The 18,267-nt window shown below is 45.5% G+C and overlaps 1 protein-coding gene across 2 annotated transcripts in view; it reads right to left on the reverse strand.

The window, feature by feature from the left end:
- Positions 1-239: 239 nt before the first annotated feature.
- Positions 240-18,267, reverse strand: part of camkvl (CaM kinase-like vesicle-associated, like) — a 113,919-nt gene continuing 95,891 nt past the window's right edge. Inside the window, exons 11-13 of one of the 2 annotated variants that reach the window (XR_004203768.1) lie at positions 12,817-14,386; positions 1,440-1,522; positions 240-1,053 (exon numbers count right to left, since the gene is read on the reverse strand). Coding sequence is in view for 1 of the 2 variants with exons in the window: in XM_031794894.1 (XP_031650754.1) it covers positions 12,818-14,386 (1,569 nt within the window). In the remaining variant the exon portion in view is untranslated. Of the gene's footprint in view, positions 1,523-12,816; positions 14,387-18,267 lie in introns of both variants that reach the window. The other variant, XM_031794894.1, reaches the window with a different exon arrangement.

Here is an 18,267-nt window from a genome sequence, read left to right on the forward strand (position 1 = left end):
AGGGAGTTTTTCCTAGCCACCGTGCTTCTACACCTGCATTGCTTGCTGTTTGGGGTTTTAGGCTGGGTTTCTGTACAGCACTTTGAGATATCAGCTGATGTACGAAGGGCTATATAAATAAATTTGATTTGATTTGATTTGATTCTCCCTGCCTCCAAAGACTGCCGTCTCCCTGTCTACCTCCAAAGACTGCCGTCTCCCTGTCTACCTCCAAAGACTGCCGTCTCCCTGTCTCCAAAGGCTGCCGTCTCCCTGTCTCCAAAGACTGCCGTCTCCCTGTCTACCTCCAAAGACTGCCGTCTCCCTGCCTCCAAAGGCTGCCGTCTCCCAGCCTCCACAGGCTGCCGTCACCCTGCCTCGGAGGTTTGAACTTGCAACCTTCCGGTTACTAGTCCAACGCTCTAACCACTAGGCTACCCTGGCGCATTGTAATATCATTGATGCCCTTCTCTCTCATTGATTGGATGACCTGCAGACCCCAGATGACCCCGCCTTTCAATGACAGCCTAGGAACAGTGGGTTAACTGCCTCAGAACCAGAAACACGTGGAGACATAAACACTTGGCATTTTCAATTTAAAAAATGCAAATGTTTATTGGTTTTCCTGTATGTGTGCATGAGTCCTTTAAACACAGTCCATTGTAGAAAATAATTCCCAACTGAGGGACATCTCAAGGAAATGAACTTCCAACATTCATAAACTTGTTCAGTACATGAGTGCAAATGTAGTTATGACAGCCATTTTTCTTTTGATGGGACAGGAGTTTCACAGGTTTTTGTACCAGCTCTTCACAAACACCTAATTCAACTAATTGTGGTCTAAATTGAAGACTTGAACACAGTTCAAATCCCCTGGGACAGAAATCACATCTGTATTTTAGAATGAGCTTCATAAGTTACTATGTCCTGACAAATCTGCACGATAAACAATAACATGAGTGCATCTATTTCTCTCTGACATTGTGATGTCACACGCTCCTGAATAATACCCTGGTGGCCGGGTGGTTCACAACAAGGTGTTAACATCTACAGAGTGACAGGATATCCTTCAACCTGGAACAAGCAGAGACGAGGGGAGAAATTAACCTCACTGCTCACATTTTAGTGCTGGTTCAAGTTTCTGAAGCCACAACTGCATTTATTAGTGTGCAATCATCATGTTAACAGTTTAGCATATTTTAGACTTGGTCAAGTTGTTTACAGTAAGAGTAGAATAACATAGCCTATAATTTTTTAACTAGTAGCACGAACCGCAATGGTCCAACACAATAGGGGAAGAGACATTTAGCTAGGTGAACAGATACTGCATGCAGCTACCTAGCAAAACAGACTCCTCAACAGAAAACATTACTTGGCTGGCTAGCAGGTCTAGATTGAACACAGCTGGATGCATTTCCTACGTTTAGTTTTTTTCTCCATCAGATGTTAAAATGTCTTACCTCCAAATGAGTCGGGCAGGACTGTTTTCTCCTTCCAAACCAATGCAATGACGTGAAATGCAATCAGGTGCCCACTTTAGTCCCTGAAAACAAATGGGGGGGGGAACGATTTGCTACATGTTTTTAGCTGGGTAGCAAGTTACCAATTCATCATTTAAAAACTGTTTCACAATTGATACATCGCTGAATCTACGATTAGATAGTTTAGTTGTTCATCTCTAAACAGCCGATAAGCAGGTATGAGATTGGCCATCTAGCGAATAGCTATCACATCCCACATTTTAACATCATTTTGTAAATAAAATAAACTTTCTATTTACATTTCGGGAAGTTATTCGTCTGGAAAATGTTATCCCAAGCGGGGACTTCTGTCTGCCAATAAATCAGATGAAAACACTGTTAAGGTGTAACAGGATAGCCTCCCCGGGGAAGGACACGTGGGAAAGAAACATCCCGATGTAGACGCTGTATCGCATTAGTGGGAAACAAGACTGCTCTCAGAAGTGTCTTCTTGTATTTTGTCCCCCTACACCAAACGCGATCACGACACGCAGGTTAAAAATATCAAAACAAACTCTGAACCAATTACATTAATTTGGGGACAGGTCGAAAAGCATTAAACCTTTGTGGCAATTTAGCTAGTTAGCTTGCACTTGCTAACTAATTTGTCCTATTTAGCTAGCTTGCTGTTGCTAGCTAATTTGTCCTATTTAGCTAGCTTGCTGTTGCTAGCTAATTTGTCCTGGAATATAAACATTGAGTTGTTATTTTATCTGAAATGTACAAGGTCCTCTACTCCGACAATTAATCCACACATAAAACACACATAAAATTCCAGGCCTTTTCTTCTCTGGACTTTATATTGCGATTGGCAACTTTCATAAATTAGGTGCATTACCGCCACTGACCTCGTTCATCTTTGAGTTTGAGTTTGAGTTTATTTTTATTTTTACAGGGACAGTGCACATTAATCAACATTTCAGTAAAAGTGCCGGTTTTAGCCAACCGGCTAATTTTCAACCGCAGTCCCTGGGCAGGTTATTAAAAACAATTACAATATAGACAATAGCAACATAGAACAAGCAAGACATAGCATACAGACAGAGCAACATAGGACAAGCAAGACATAGCATACAGACAGAGCAGCATAAAACAAAAAGCAGCAAGACAAAATTCATAAAAGCAACAAAGTGTTTCCACACCTCACAAGCTACAGACAACAGACAACATGGAGTGGCAACACACAGCTAGGGACCATGTTCACAAATCTGATTGACCTTTAGCCATGTCTTCAAGCATTTTGTGAAAGTGTGATATGTGGTGCAGTTATGTGTGTCTGATGGCAGTGTATTCCAGACATGGGAAGCTCTCACAGAGAATGCAGATTTACTAAAGGTGCTTTTCCTTAGGGGAACTATACAGTCACCTCTCATGGCAGACCTTGTGGATCTGCTGCCATATGTCTGGGTTTTCTGTTTAACAAAAATATTGAGTGGAGGGGGAGCCAGGCCATTGAGGATCTTGAATACAAGACATGCGTCGGTGTATTGCACAAGATTTCTAAGGATGTGACAATGATGATGGCTATTGGGCTTCCTATCAAGCACTTTGAGAGCCTGTTTGTAGACAGACTGAATAGGTTTTAATGTTGTACAGCAAGCTTGGGCCCAACTAGTCAAGCAGTATGTTAAGTGGGGGAGTATCATAGATTTGAAGTACACTTTTGCTACCTCTGTAGTCAAACAATTTCGTATAAATCGGAAATTAGCTAGGTTGAATTTGGTTATTTGAATTACCTTTTTCACATGCTTTTTAAAAGAGAGGTTGGAATCAAGTATGATGCCAAGGTACTTAAAATCGGATACCACCTGGAGCTTCTCCCCTGACACATAGACATCTGGCTCAGTAGCATCTGTTGCCCTCTTTGTGAAGAACATGCAAACAGTTTTTTTCACATTGAGATGCAAACACGAGTCACTGAGCCACTTTGTGACCTGGACCATTACAGTAGTGAGTTCTTGTGCAGCTTGTTGTTTGCTCTTTGCATTCACATATATCACTGTATCATCTGCATACATTTCAAATTCAGACCCAGTACAGACAGAAGGCAGATCATTAATGTACAGGCTGAACAGGAGGGGCCCGAGTATTGACCCTTGGGGCACGCCCACATCATAGCTACGAGTGGGCGACAGCTCATTGCTCACTCTGACACACTGAGTTCTGCCTTCAAGGTATGATTTCATCCATCTCAAGGCATCAGGGGAAAAGTTGAACTTGGACAATTTTGTGATGAGAATCTCATGGTTAACAGTATCAAAAGCCTTCCTTAGGTCCAGAAACACAGCCCCAACAGCACCCCCTTTGTCCATCTTGGACTTCGCATTTTCCAGAAGAAAGCAGTTGGCCGTTTCTGTGGAGTGTTTCGCTCTGAAGCCAAACTGCATGGAGTGTAATGTGAAGGGGCTGTTGTTGAGGTGGGCAATCAGTTGTTCTGCTACACACTTTTCAACAACCTTTGACACCACAGGTAATATACTAATGGGCCTGTAGTTACTCACGTTAGCAGGGTCTCCTGATTTAAAGATGGCCGTTATTATGGCCGACTTCCATACCCTTGGAAACACACCGAGACCAATAGATGTGTTGGTGACCTTAGTAATGGGGCCAATGAGTGACTCTTTGTAGTTTTTAAGAAAGGTAGAGTCCATCCCAAACACATCTTTGGCTTTCAGTCACCCACGTGGGTATAACCAATGAGGAGATGGCACGTGGGTACCTGCTTCTATAAACCAATGAGGAGATGGGAGAGGCAGGACTTGCAGCACGATCTGCATCAGAAATAGAACTGACTTCTATTTTAGCCCTTGGCAACGCAGACGCGAGCAGTGTGGGTGCAATAATGGAATAATATAGATTTCTAAATGTATCTTGCAACGCGAGCGATGCGAACAGTGTAGTCAGCCTGTTATAAGGCAGGATTCTTATTATCGCCATGTGATGTCTTGTTAAACCATCAATAGGGCGCTAAATTCACCCACACTTGCAACCAGTTTTGGTCTCCTCATTTACAGCTCCCTAAAAGATGATGTCATAGGGAGGTTCCCACGACGACGAGCAGTTCTCATTTGGTTGAGTGTCAAAGACTCCGGGCAGAGGTTTATGGAGACCGGACGGGTTAGGAGTCGAGGTCACTAGAACTCGGAGGAAGGAAGGATGTGGAATATGAATCGGATGGCGGTGGAAGTAAGGAAGAATGGACCTCTGTACAAAATAATGGGGAAATAAGCAAAGTTGGGATGGGAAGGAAGACTCCTCGTGTGGAGAATACCTGGTGTCTGGCAGGAGTCCAGTTTCTGGGACAATTGGATTGCCATATCTGTTGGAAGTATCCAAGATAGTGGAGAGAGATGTGGGTAAAGTGGAGTCGATGAGGGTCACGAGGAGTGAGTTGATCTTGATTTCTTTGTGTTTCCGCTGAACAGAGGAGGAGTCTGTTGGGTATCAGGCGAATTGATGACCATGCTGTATCATGCTTTAAGCTGAGGAGAAGAGCACCTGTCAAGGGAGTAATTGCTGGAGTATTGAGGAGCTGAGGAGTATTCTTGGAGTGGAGCTTGTCTCTATTCTTGTGTTTTTTGATGTGGAGTCCCTCCGTACCCGAGTGAAGCTGGCGAGGATGGCACCGGAAGAAATGGCAGCAGTTTTACGGGCATCCAACCAATTGTGCTATTATGTTTTTTTTTTTGTTGCGTTATTTTGTACATAATGTTTCTGCAAAAATATCTTACGACAAAAAAAGAGCTTCTGGATATCAGGACAGCGATCACTCACCTCGGATTAAACAAAGAGCTTCTGGATATCAGGACAGCGATCACTCACCTCGGATTAAACAAAGAGCTTCTGGATATCAGGACAGCGATCACTCACCTCGGATTAAACAAAGAGCTTCTGGATATCAGGACAGCGATCACTCACCACGGATTAAACAAAGAGCTTCTGGATATCAGGACAGCGATCACTCACCTCGGATTAGACAAAGAGCTTCTGGATATCAGGACAGCGATCACTCACCACGGATTAAACAAAGAACTTCTGGATATCAGGACAGCGATCACTCACCTCGGATTAAACAAAGAGCTTCTGGATATCAGGACAGCGATCACTCACCTCGGATTAGACAAAGAGCTTCTGGATATCAGGACAGCGATCACTCACCTCGGATTAAACAAAGAGCTTCTGGATATCAGGACAGCGATCACTCACCTCGGATTAGACAAAGAGCTTCTGGATATCAGGACAGCGATCACTCACCTCGGATTAGACAAAGAGCTTCTGGATATCAGGACAGCGATCACTCACCTCGGATTAGACAAAGAGCTTCTGGATATCAGGACAGCGATCACTCACCTCGGATTAAACAAAGAGCTTCTGGATATCAGGACAGCGATCACTCACCTCGGATTAAACAAAGAGCTTCTGGATATCAGGACAGCGATCACTCACCACGGATTAGACAAAGAGCTTCTGGATATCAGGACAGCGATCACTCACCTCGGATTAAACAAAGAGCTTCTGGATATCAGGACAGCGATCACTCACCTCGGATTAAACAAAGAGCTTCTGGATATCAGGACAGCGATCACTCACCTCGGATTAAACAAAGAGCTTCTGGATATCAGGACAGCGATCACTCACCTCGGATTAAACAAAGAGCTTCTGGATATCAGGACAGCGATCACTCACCTCGGATTAAACAAAGAGCTTCTGGATATCAGGACAGCGATCACTCACCTCGGATTAAACAAAGAGCTTCTGGATATCAGGACAGCGATCACTCACCTCGGATTCAACAAAGAGCTTCTGGATATCAGGACAGCGATCACTCACCTCGGATTAAACAAAGAGCTTCTGGATATCAGGACAGCGATCACTCACCTCGGATTAAACAAAGAGCTTCTGGATATCAGGACAGCGATCACTCACCTCGGATTAGACAAAGAGCTTCTGGATATCAGGACAGCGATCACTCACCTCGGATTAAACAAAGAGCTTCTGGATATCAGGACAGCGATCACTCACCTCGGATTAGACAAAGAGCTTCTGGATATCAGGACAGCGATCACTCACCTCGGATTAGACAAAGAGCTTCTGGATATCAGGACAGCGATCACTCACCTCGGATTAGACAAAGAGCTTCTGGATATCAGGACAGCGATCACTCACCTCGGATTAGACAAAGAGCTTCTGGATATCAGGACAGCGATCACTCACCTCGGATTAAACAAAGAGCTTCTGGATATCAGGACAGCGATCACTCACCTCGGATTAAACAAAGAGCTTCTGGATATCAGGACAGCGATCACTCACCTCGGATTAAACAAAGAGCTTCTGGATATCAGGACAGCGATCACTCAACTCGGATTAGACAAAGAGCTTCTGGATATCAGGACAGCGATCACTCACCTCGGATTAAACAAAGAGCTTCTGGATATCAGGACAGCGATCACTCAACTCGGATTAGACAAAGAGCTTCTGGATATCAGGACAGCGATCACTCACCTCGGATTAAACAAAGAGCTTCTGGATATCAGGACAGCGATCACTCACCTCGGATTAAACAAAGAGCTTCTGGATATCAGGACAGCGATCACACACCTCAGATTAAACAAAGAGCTTCTGGATATCAGGACAGCGATCACTCACCTCGGATTAGACAAAGAGCTTCTGGATATCAGGACAGCGATCACTCACCTCGGATTAAACAAAGAGCTTCTGGATATCAGGACAGCGATCACTCACCTCGGATTTAACAAAGAGCTTCTGGATATCAGGACAGCGATCACTCACCTCGGATTAAACAAAGATCTTCTGGATATCAGGACAGCGATCACTCACCTCGGATTAAACAAAGAGCTTCTAGATATCAGGACAGCGATCACTCACCTCGGATTAAACAAAGAGCTTCTGGATATCAGGACAGCGATCACTCACCTCGGATTAAACAAAGAGCTTCTGGATATCAGGACAGCGATCACTCACCTCGGATTAAACAAAGAGCTTCTGGATATCAGGACAGCGATAACTCACCTCGGATTAGACAAAGAGCTTCTGGATATCAGGACAGCGTTCACTCACCTCGGATTAAACAAAGTGCTTCTGGATATCAGGACAGCGATCACTCACCTCGGATTAAACAAAGAGCTTCTGGATATCAGGACAGCGATCACTCACCTCGGATTAAACAAAAGATTTTGGCTATCAGGACAGCGATCACTCACCTCGGATTAAACCAAATATTTTTTTCGTCAACAAGCAAGACTCACAGGACATTCTCCTAACACGCGACAGGGCCAACATCCCCTTTATTTGCAAGAGGATGAAACGCACGTATAGAGGACACAGAGCGGGATGCCTCGTGAGGACCCGCCGACGGCGAGTGGGAAAGCTGCCGTTAACCTCAATATTACTCGCCAACGTGCCATCATTGGACAATAAATTAGACGAGGTACGATCACGAATATCCTACCAACGGGACATCAACAACTGTAATATCTTATGTTTCACTGAATCGTGGCTGAATGACGACATGGATATTCAGCTAGTGGGATATACGCTGCACCGGCAGGACAGGACAGTAAGACGACGGGGGGGCTGTCTGTGCATATTTGTAAACAACAGCTGGGGCACGAAATCTGAGGAAGTCTCTAGATTTTGCTCACCTGAAGTAGAGTATATTGTGATACATTGCAGGCCACACTACTTGCCTAGAGAGTTTTCAGATATACCGCTCTACTGTTTATAGCCTCTCTACTGTATATAGCCTCTCTACTGTATATAGCCTCTCTACTGTATATAGCCTCTCTACTGTATATAGCCTGTCTACTGTATATAGCCACTCTACTGTATATAGCCCCTCTACTGTATATAGCCTCTCTACTGTATATAGCCTGTCTATTGTATATAGCCTCTCTACTGTATATAGCCTCTCTACTGTATATAGCCTCTCTACTGTATATAGCCTCTCTACTGTATATAGCCCCTCTACTATATATAGCCTCTCTACTGTATATAGCCTCTCTACTGTATATAGTCTCTCTACTATATATAGACTCTACTGTATATAGCCTCTCTACTGTATATAGCCCCTCTACTGTATATAGCCCCTCTACTGTATATAGCCCCTCTACTGTATATCGCCCCTCTACTGTATATTGCCTCTCTACTGTATATAGCCCCTCTACTGTATATAGCCCCTCTACTGTATATAGCCTCTACTGTATATATCCCCTCTACTGTATATAGCCCCTCTACTGTATATAGCCTCTCTACTGTATATAGCCTCTCTACTGTATATAGCCTCTCTACTGTATATAACCTCTCTACTGTATATAGCCTCTCTACTGTATATAGCCTCTCTACTGTATATAGCCTCTCTACTGTATAGAGCCTCTCTACTGTATATAGTCTCTCTACTGTATATAGCCCCTCTACTGTATATAGCCCATCTACTGTATATAGCCCCTCTACTGTATATAGACTCTCTACTGTATATTGCCTCTACTGTATATAGCCCCTCTACTGTATATAGCCCCTCTACTGTATATAGCCCCTCTACTGTATATAGCCTCTACTGTATATATCCCCTCTACTGTATATAGCCCCTCTACTGTATATAGCCTCTCTACTGTATATAGCCTCTCTACTGTATATAACCTCTCTACTGTATATAGCCTCTCTACTGTATAGAGCCTCTCTACTGTATATAGCCCCTCTACTGTATATAGCCCCTCTACTGTATATAGCCCCTCTACTGTATATAGCCCCTCTACTGTATATCGCCCCTCTACTGTATATTGCCTCTCTACTGTATATAGCCCCTCTACTGTATATAGCCCCTCTACTGTATATAGCCTCTACTGTATATATCCCCTCTACTGTATATAGCTCCTCTACTGTATATAGCCTCTCTACTGTATATAGCCTCTCTACTGTATATAGCCTCTCTACTGTATATAACCTCTCTACTGTATATTGCCTCTCTACTGTATATAGCCTCTCTACTGTATAGAGCCTCTCTACTGTATATAACCTCTCTACTGTATATAGCCTCTCTACTGTATATAGCCTCTCTACTGTATAGAGCCTCTCTACTGTATAGAGCCTCTCTACTGTATATAGTCTCTCTACTGTATATAGCCCCTCTACTGTATATAGCCCATCTACTGTATATAGCCCCTCTACTGTATATTGCCTCTCTACTGTATATAGCCCCTCTACTGTATATAGCCCCTCTACTGTATATAGCCTCTACTGTATATATCCCCTCTACTGTATATAGCCCCTCTACTGTATATAGCCTCTCTACTGTATATAGCCTCTCTACTGTATATAACCTCTCTACTGTATATAGCCTCTCTACTGTATAGAGCCTCTCTACTGTATAGAGCCTCTCTACTGTATATAGCCCCTCTACTGTATATAGCCCCTCTACTGTATATAGCCTCTACTGTATATAGCCCCTCTACTGTATATAGCCTCTCTACTGTATATAGCCTCTCTACTGTATATAGCCTCTCTACTGTATAGAGCCTCTCTACTGTATATAGTCTCTCTACTGTATATAGCCCCTCTACTGTATATAGCCTCTCTACTGTATATAGCCCCTCTACTGTATATAGCCCATCTACTGTATATAGCCCATCTACTGTATATAGACTCTCTACTGTATATAGCCCCTCTACTGTATATAGCCCCTCTACTGTATATAGCCCCTCTACTGTATATAGCCTCTACTGTATATATCCCCTCTACTGTATATAGCCCCTCTACTGTATATAGCCTCTCTACTGTATATAGCCTCTCTACTGTATATAACCTCTCTACTGTATATAGCCTCTCTACTGTATAGAGCCTCTCTACTGTATATAGCCCCTCTACTGTATATAGCCCCTCTACTGTATATAGCCCCTCTACTGTATATCGCCCCTCTACTGTATATTGCCTCTCTACTGTATATAGCCCCTCTACTGTATATAGCCCCTCTACTGTATATAGCCTCTACTGTATATATCCCCTCTACTGTATATAGCCCCTCTACTGTATATAGCCCCTCTACTGTATATAGCCCCTCTACTGTATATAGCCTGTCTACTGTATATAGCCTCTCTACTGTATATAGCCTCTCTACTGTATATAGCCTGTCTACTGTATATAGGCTCTCTACTGTATATAGCCTCTCTACTGTATATAGCCTCTCTACTGTATATAGCCCCTCTACTGTATATAGTCTCTGTTGATGAGAGCCTGTAAGTCAGCATTTCACCTGTTGTATTTGGCGCACGTGATAAATAGACGTTGATTTGACATGCATACATTACTGTAAGAAATTGTATTTCCAGGCCGTTGCAGTGTAAACGGTGTAGAGTGTTTGGACATTTAGAGAGAGACTGCAGGCGGAGGAATCCCAGATGGAGAAGTTGTGGAAAAGAAAGTCACGGTGTATGTAATGAAGAAGCCGTGAAGTGTCGAAAGAGAATGAGGTTTGCCAAAGTCAGGGCCGTCCAGAACGTTTCACATGCAGAGGTTGTCGAGAAGAGTGGAGGGAATGAAAAGGTACTCTTTGAGGACTCCATGGTGTTGGGAAGGTCTTCAATGGAGGCTGTAGAGTTGGCTTCCCTCCAGCATTATTCATGGATGTTACGCGTAAAGAAAGTGGACTGGAAAGTCCAGGAAGATGGACTGTGGACGCCGCAGAGCAGTTCCTGGGATAAAAGATTTCTCAGGGAAGGAGTTACATGAGGCGCTGTCATGAGCAGTGATACCCTCTAAATCCGCAGAGCCTGGGAGCTATGGAAGTCTGAAGAAATGAGGGATATAGGTTTTGTTAAGTTATTTTTGTTATGTTATAAAGCTATATCAAACCGCGGTTGTTGTTGATGTGTAGGGTTGCATTCAGATACAATTTTAGTACATTTGAATGTTTCAGTAGGAAGACATTTGAGTGAGCGAGAGAGAACATTATTTTGATAGCAGGCCCTGATCCCAAAGACTAGACTGCCCCCCGATGGAGAGAAAGAGAACTACTCATTTTCAACCACTCACAAGTAAGGTTGCAAAATTCTGTGAACTTTCAATAAATTCCCTGGTTTTCCTGAAATCCTGGTTGGAGGATTACAGATGTCCTGCTTATTTCTCTCCTGATTCTGTGAATCCTCCAATTGGGATTTCTGGAAAATCAGGGAATTTATTGAAAGTTCACAGAATTTTGCTATCCTACTCACAAGGCTCATTTGAATTTCCTGATGCATCAGGAAAATACTCTGCGACGAGAGATCAAGTTAAGATCCAACATCTTTACGTAAACAAACTGCATCGTAGATCTGTCATGATGATACAACAGGATGTGTGAAATAATGAGAAGCATTCGTTCCGGTGCTTTGGACAAATCTTTAGCAGGTGTTAGCATCTTTCAAATTTCGTAAGAGGAGGGTACATAAAGGGACATAGACTCACCCATAAGAGGAGGGTACGTACAGGGACATAGACTCACCCATAAGAGGAGGGTACATACAGCATACAGGGACATAGCCTCACCCATAAGAGGAGGGTACGTACAGGGACATAGACTCACCCATAAGAGGAGGGTACGTACAGGGACATAGACTCACCCATAAGAGGAGGGTACGTACAGGGACATAGACTCACCCGTAAGAGGAGGGTACGTACAGGGACATAGCCTCACCCATAAGAGGAGGGTACATAAAGGGACATAGCCTCACCCGTAACTTGCAAAGAGAGAGGGTGGATCTCTGTTACGGTTCTCTTTGTACCGATCTCTTAACACTTGTGGACTCAGAATTACATAGAGCATCTGACCAATTACGCAAGACTTTAATCTGAGATTACTGAACTATGAGATAGGGAAGATTTAGTTGTCTGAGATTACTGAACTATGAGATAGGGAAGATTTAGTTGTCTGAGATTACTGAACTATGAGATAGGGAAGATTTAGTTGTCTGAGATTACTGAACTATGAGAGAGGGAAGATTTAGTTGTCTGAGATTACTGAACTATGAGAGAGGGAATCAGGGGTGGGATCAATTCCATTTCAATCCAATCAATACAGGAGATTCATTTCAATTAAATATAATTTCTGATTCTTCAATTTAATTGAACAATCTGTATCTCGTGTTTCTGGTGTAGTGTGTCTGGTATGAACGCTCGTTCGATTGGAAAAACCCATCTGTTGCTCTGTTCCAATATCCACTGGCATACAACTTAGAATGCAGCAATGTATTAGACATTCTAGAATCCAAGAGGTTTTCTAGTGTGGATATTGGAACGTCATAACAACCCCAAGCACCCTCCTGCCCACCTCATAGGCCCTTCCCTGGCCTCACGGATGGGGATTGGCTGGAATGGACTGCTCCTCTCTGTCCGTCTCTCTCCTTGTGCTCACCGATTGGCTGACCAGGGGAGCGGGTGGGCAGGGAAGGAGGCGGGTAGGATGGAGGGGGGATGGTGAGGTGGGGGAGGGAGGGAAGAGGTGGTCTGGGAGATGTGGGGAGGGGTGGGGGTGTAGCAGTGGAGGTGAGGGAGGAGGTGGAGGAGTGAGATGGTTGGTGTTGGGAGGAGCGGGAGCGTGAGGAGGGGGAGGTGTGTGTGCTGCGGGGGGGTTCGGGAGGCGGGGGGCAGTCACTGATCTGTTCCAGGAGAGAGGGCATGTCCCCCTCGATCTTCTCCAGCACCGCCGCCATTTGCTTCTCGATCTGTTCGATCACGCTGTCCATCTGCCAATCAGCAGTACTACTACCATGACCTCTGACCCCAACACCTCCGTGCTCCAGTCCCCCATACATCCTCCCTCCACCCCCACTGCCGTACAGAGAGGAGCAGTAGGAACCCCCGTACCCCCCCAGCTCAACCTCCTGGCTGTATGCGGTGGTGTGTCGGCCTAGACAACGGGAGCTTCCCAGTGCCCCTATGGTATAACTGTAGCCCCCCTCGGACGGTTCGGGTTCCCCCCTGGACTCTACACTGTGCCTGTCTGCCCTCTGGTCTCTACCAATGGGGCTCGCGTCACCTCTTGGCCCTATCCCAGTTCTCACTGTTGACCCTGCTCCAGATGCCCCTCCCCCTCCCATCTCAATCCCAGTTCCTCCCCCTACTCCCCCACCTCCAGCAGGCCTCTCAGCTACAGCCTCAGGGAGCTGGGTCTGACACCAGCTACTGTCACCCAGCTTCTTCTCCTCTACTGGAGCCTGCACTGCCGGCCTCCTGTCAGCAGGTGGGGCTATGGCTGCAGCAGTAGTAGTAGTAGCAGCAGCAGGGCCTGGGCCCATGTTGGGGAGTTGGGCGTCCATCTTGTGTCGTTGAGTCGTTGGAGTCTCAGGAGTGACATAGGTTGGTTGCTTCTTCTTGGCATTGCTAAGCAACGATGGTGCTGCTGTGTCGTGGTCAGAGACAGTGACGGGGTCCTGGGGCTTGGTGAGGTCAGGGGTTACGATGGGGGTAGGAGGTGTTTTGGTCTCTGTTGTTGTTTTGGTTTGACCCAATGCGGCGGCCATTTTGCCTGACGTCTTCTTCACGGCTGGCTTCTTTGGCTCGTCCCCCAGAGGTTTGGAGCTGGCATTTGATTGGTTGGGAGGCTGGGAGAGTGGTTCATTATTGGTGGAAGGAGAGATCCCTACAGAGGGACTCAAAGGGTTTCTCCCCCCTCCTCCCCTCTCCTCTCCCCACCTCCTCACCCCTACTCCCCCGTTCCTCTCCTCACGCTCCGGATTAGTTCCAACCATCACCTCTGGTGTCACCCCTCCTCCCTTACTCTGCCCTCCTCCTCCCTGGTCCTCCCCCCTTCCTTCCCCCTGCCCTCCTGCCTCCACTTCAGCGGCAGCAGTCTCAGACGCACGAAGACGCTGCATGAAGGTGGTGACTCTGATCGCTTTCTGTGAAAGAGAGAGGGGGGAGAGAGAGAGAGGGGGGGAGAGAGAGAGAGGGGGGGGAGAGGGGGGGGGAGAGAGGGGGGGGGAGAGAGAGAGGGGGGGAAGAGAGAGAGAGAGAAGGAGGGGGGAGAGAGAGGGGGGGAGAGAGAGAGAGAGAGAGGGGGGGAGGAGAGAGAGAGAGAGAGAGAGAGAGAGAGAGAGAGAGAGAAGAGAGAGAGAGGAGGGGGGGGGGGGAGAGAAGGAGGGGGGGGAAGAGAGAGAGAGAGGGGGGAGAGAGAGAGAGAGAGAGAGAGAGAGAGAAGGGGGGGAGAGAGAGAGGTGGGGAGAGAGAGGGGGAGGAGAGAGACAGGGAGGGAGAGAGAGAGAGAGGGGAGAGAGAGAGAGGGGGGAGAGAGAGAGAGGGGGAGAGAGAGAGAGGGGGAGAGAGAGAGGGGGAGAGAGAGAGGTGGGAAGAGAGAGAAGGAGGGGGGGAGAGAGAGAGAGAGAGAGAGGGAGAGAGAGAGAGGGGGGAGAGAGAGAGAGGTGAGGAGAGGAGAGAGAGGTGAGGAGAGGAGAGAGAAAGGGGGGGAGAGAAGTGGGGAGAGAGAGAGGGGGAAGAGAGAGAGAGAGATAGGGGGGAGAGAGAGAGTGAGGGGGGGAGAGAGAGAGGGGGGGATAGAGAGAGGGGAGAGAGAGAGAGGGGAACATTGGTAGGAGGGAGGGTGACCAGGGGGGGTGGGGGAGAAAGATGTAATCAGACAATACATCCCAGAACTGGACTGTAATAATTTTTTGGGGGGAGAAAAACATGATTCTTATATGGAGAAACTGTGTGTTTCAGACCAAATATTGAGTGAAACACTGATGTCACTGAAGTATAGCAGTTATAAACACTGCAGACACAGAGTCACCTTTCTCTAGCGTTTAGACCTGTGGGATTCTGTGTGACTTCTTCCTCAAGCACCACATGTATGGGTCAATGAACCAGGAGCCCCCATAGAGGAATGAGACGGGGCCGGGAGACTGCATCTCAATAGTCAAATGTTGCTTCCTTCTTTTCCTCAGCTCCTTTCCTTGTCTAGTCGACAGATTTTTCACTTTGTCGCTCTAACCGCTAGGCTACCTACCGTTCTCCTTTCCTTCGTCTGAGCCGTAGAGATCCGCAAGGCTGTAACTACACTAATATATATATATATATGTGTATATATATATACACAGAAGTATGTGGACACCCCTTCTTGCGACTAGCAATCCCGGATCCGGGGGCGTAATCATAGCCTCAAACGAATTAGCATAACGCAGCGGACATAAATACCCCTAGAAACTTTTCCTATTCATGAAAATCGCGAATGAAATATATTCAAACACAAGCTTAGACTTTTGTTAATCACACTGTGATCTCAGATTTTCAAAATATGTGTTACAGCCAACGCTAGACAAGCATTTGTGTAAGTTTAGCATGGCATAATGCTATGCTAGGCTCTGCTGGCAGCAGGCAACATTTTCACGAAAATAAGAAAAGCAACCAAATTAAATAATTTACCTTTGAAGAACTTTGGATGTTTTCACTCAGGAGACTCCCAGTTAGATAGCAAATGTTCCTTTGTTCCAAAAATATTATTTTTGTAGGCGAAATAGCTCCCGTTTGTTCATCATGCTTGGCTGAGAAATCGACCGGAAAATGCTACAACTATAACACCAAACATTTTTCAAAATTAGCTCCATAATATCGACAGAAACACGACAACGTTGTTTAGGATCCATCCTCAAGGTGTTTTTAACATATATATTCGATAATATATCCGTCGAGGCAATTGGTTTCTCATAAGAAGCGATTGGAAAAATGGCTTCCTCAGTATTTTACGCAAGATTTTCTGTGGGAGACACCATGTGACCACTTGCTAAATATGGTCCCTTATGGCTATTCTTCAATGGAAATGCATATAAAGACGGCACAATGCTGTAGACACCTTGGGGAATACGTGGAAAACGTAAGCTCATTCGTAGCTCATTCACAGCCATATAAGGAGTCATTGGCATGAGGCGGTTTCAAAAAATGTGGCACTTCCTGGTTGGATTTTTATCTGTGTTTCGCCTGTAACATCAGTTCTGTTGCACCCACAGACAATATCTTTGCAGTTTTGGAAACGTCAGAGTGTTTTCTATCCAAAGCTGTCAATTATATGCATAGTCGAGCATCTTTTCGTGACAAAATATCTTGTTTAAAACGGGAACGTTTTTCATCCAAAAATTAAAATAGCGCCCCCTAACACCATAAAAATTTGTGGATTCGGCTATTTTAACCACGCCGTTGCTGACAGGTGTATAACATCGAGCACAAAGCCATGAAATCTCCATAGACAAACATTGGCAGTAGAATGGCCATTACTGAAGAGCTCAGTGACTTTCTACGTGGCACCGTCATAGGATGTCACCTTTCCAACAAGTCAGTTTCTGCCCTGCTAGAGCTGCCCCCTGTCAACTCTAAGTGCTTTTGTTGTGAAGTGGAAACATCTAGGAGCAACAACGGCTTAGCCACGAAGTGGTAGGCCACACAAGCTCACAGAACGGGACCGCTGAAGCTTGTAGCGTGGAAAAATCATCTGTCCTCAGTTGCAACACTCACTACCGAGTTACAAACATCCTCTGGATGCAACGTCAGCACAATAACTGTTCGTCAGGAGCTTCATGAAATGGGTTTCCATGGCCGAGCAGCCGCACACAAGCCTAAGATCACCATGAGCAAAGCCAAGCGTTGGCTGGAGTGGTGTAAAGCTCGCCGCCATTGGACTCTGGAGCAGTGGGAAGGCGATCTCTGGAGTCATGAATTACGCTTCACTATCTGGCAGTCCGACAGACGAATCTGGGTTTGGCGGATGCCAGGAGAACGCTACCTGCCCGAATGCATAGTGCCAACTGTAAAGTTTGGTGGAGGAGGAATTTATGGTATATGGCTGTTTTTCAATGTTTGGGCTTGGCCCCTTATTTCCAGTGAAGGGAAATCGAAACACTATTGCATAGAATGACATTCTAGACGATTCTATGCTTCCAACTTTTGTGGCAACAGTTTGGGGAAGGGCCTTTCCTGTTTCAGCATGACAATGCCCTGGCCATAAAGCAAGGTCCATACAGAAATGTTTAGTCGAGATCAGTGTGGAAGAACTTGACTGGCCTGCACAGAGCCCTGACCTCAACCCCATCGAACACCTTTGGGATGAATTGGAATGCAGACTGCGAGCCAGACCTATTCGCCCAACATCAGTGCCCAACCTCACTAATGCTCTTGTGGCTGAATGGAAGCAAGTACCCGCAGCAATGTTCCATCATCTAGTGGAAAGCCTTCCCAGAGGAGTGGAGGCTGTTGTAGCAGCAAAGGGAGGACCAATTCCATGTTAATGCCCATGATGTTGGAATGAGATGTTTGATGAGCAGGTGTCCATATACTTTTGCAGTGTACAGTTGAAGTCGGAAGTTTACATACACTTTCAACCACTCCTTACATTTCTTGTTAGTTAAAATGTATTTGGGACTGGGGGGCTGTATTGAGTAGCTTGGATGAATAAGGTGCCCAAAGTAAACTGCCTCCTACTCTGTCCCAGATGCTAATATATGCATATTATTAGTAGATGTGGATGGGAAACACTCTGACGTTTCTAAAACTGTTTGAATGATGTCTGTGAGTATAACAGAACTCATATGGCAGGCAAAAACCTGAGAAAAAAATCCAACCAGGAAGTGGGAAATCTGAGGTTTGTTGTTTTTCAACTCATTCCCTATCGAAACACAGTGTCTATGGGGTCATATTGCACTTCCTAAGGCGTCCACTAGATGTCAACAGTCTTTAGAACCTTGTTTGGTGCAAATTGGTGAAATTTCGCCTGGACCTACCCGCGCGTCGTGAGTTT

Source organism: Oncorhynchus kisutch, linkage group LG17 (genome assembly GCF_002021735.2).
Source record: "Oncorhynchus kisutch isolate 150728-3 linkage group LG17, Okis_V2, whole genome shotgun sequence".
NCBI lineage: Eukaryota > Metazoa > Chordata > Actinopteri > Salmoniformes > Salmonidae > Oncorhynchus > Oncorhynchus kisutch.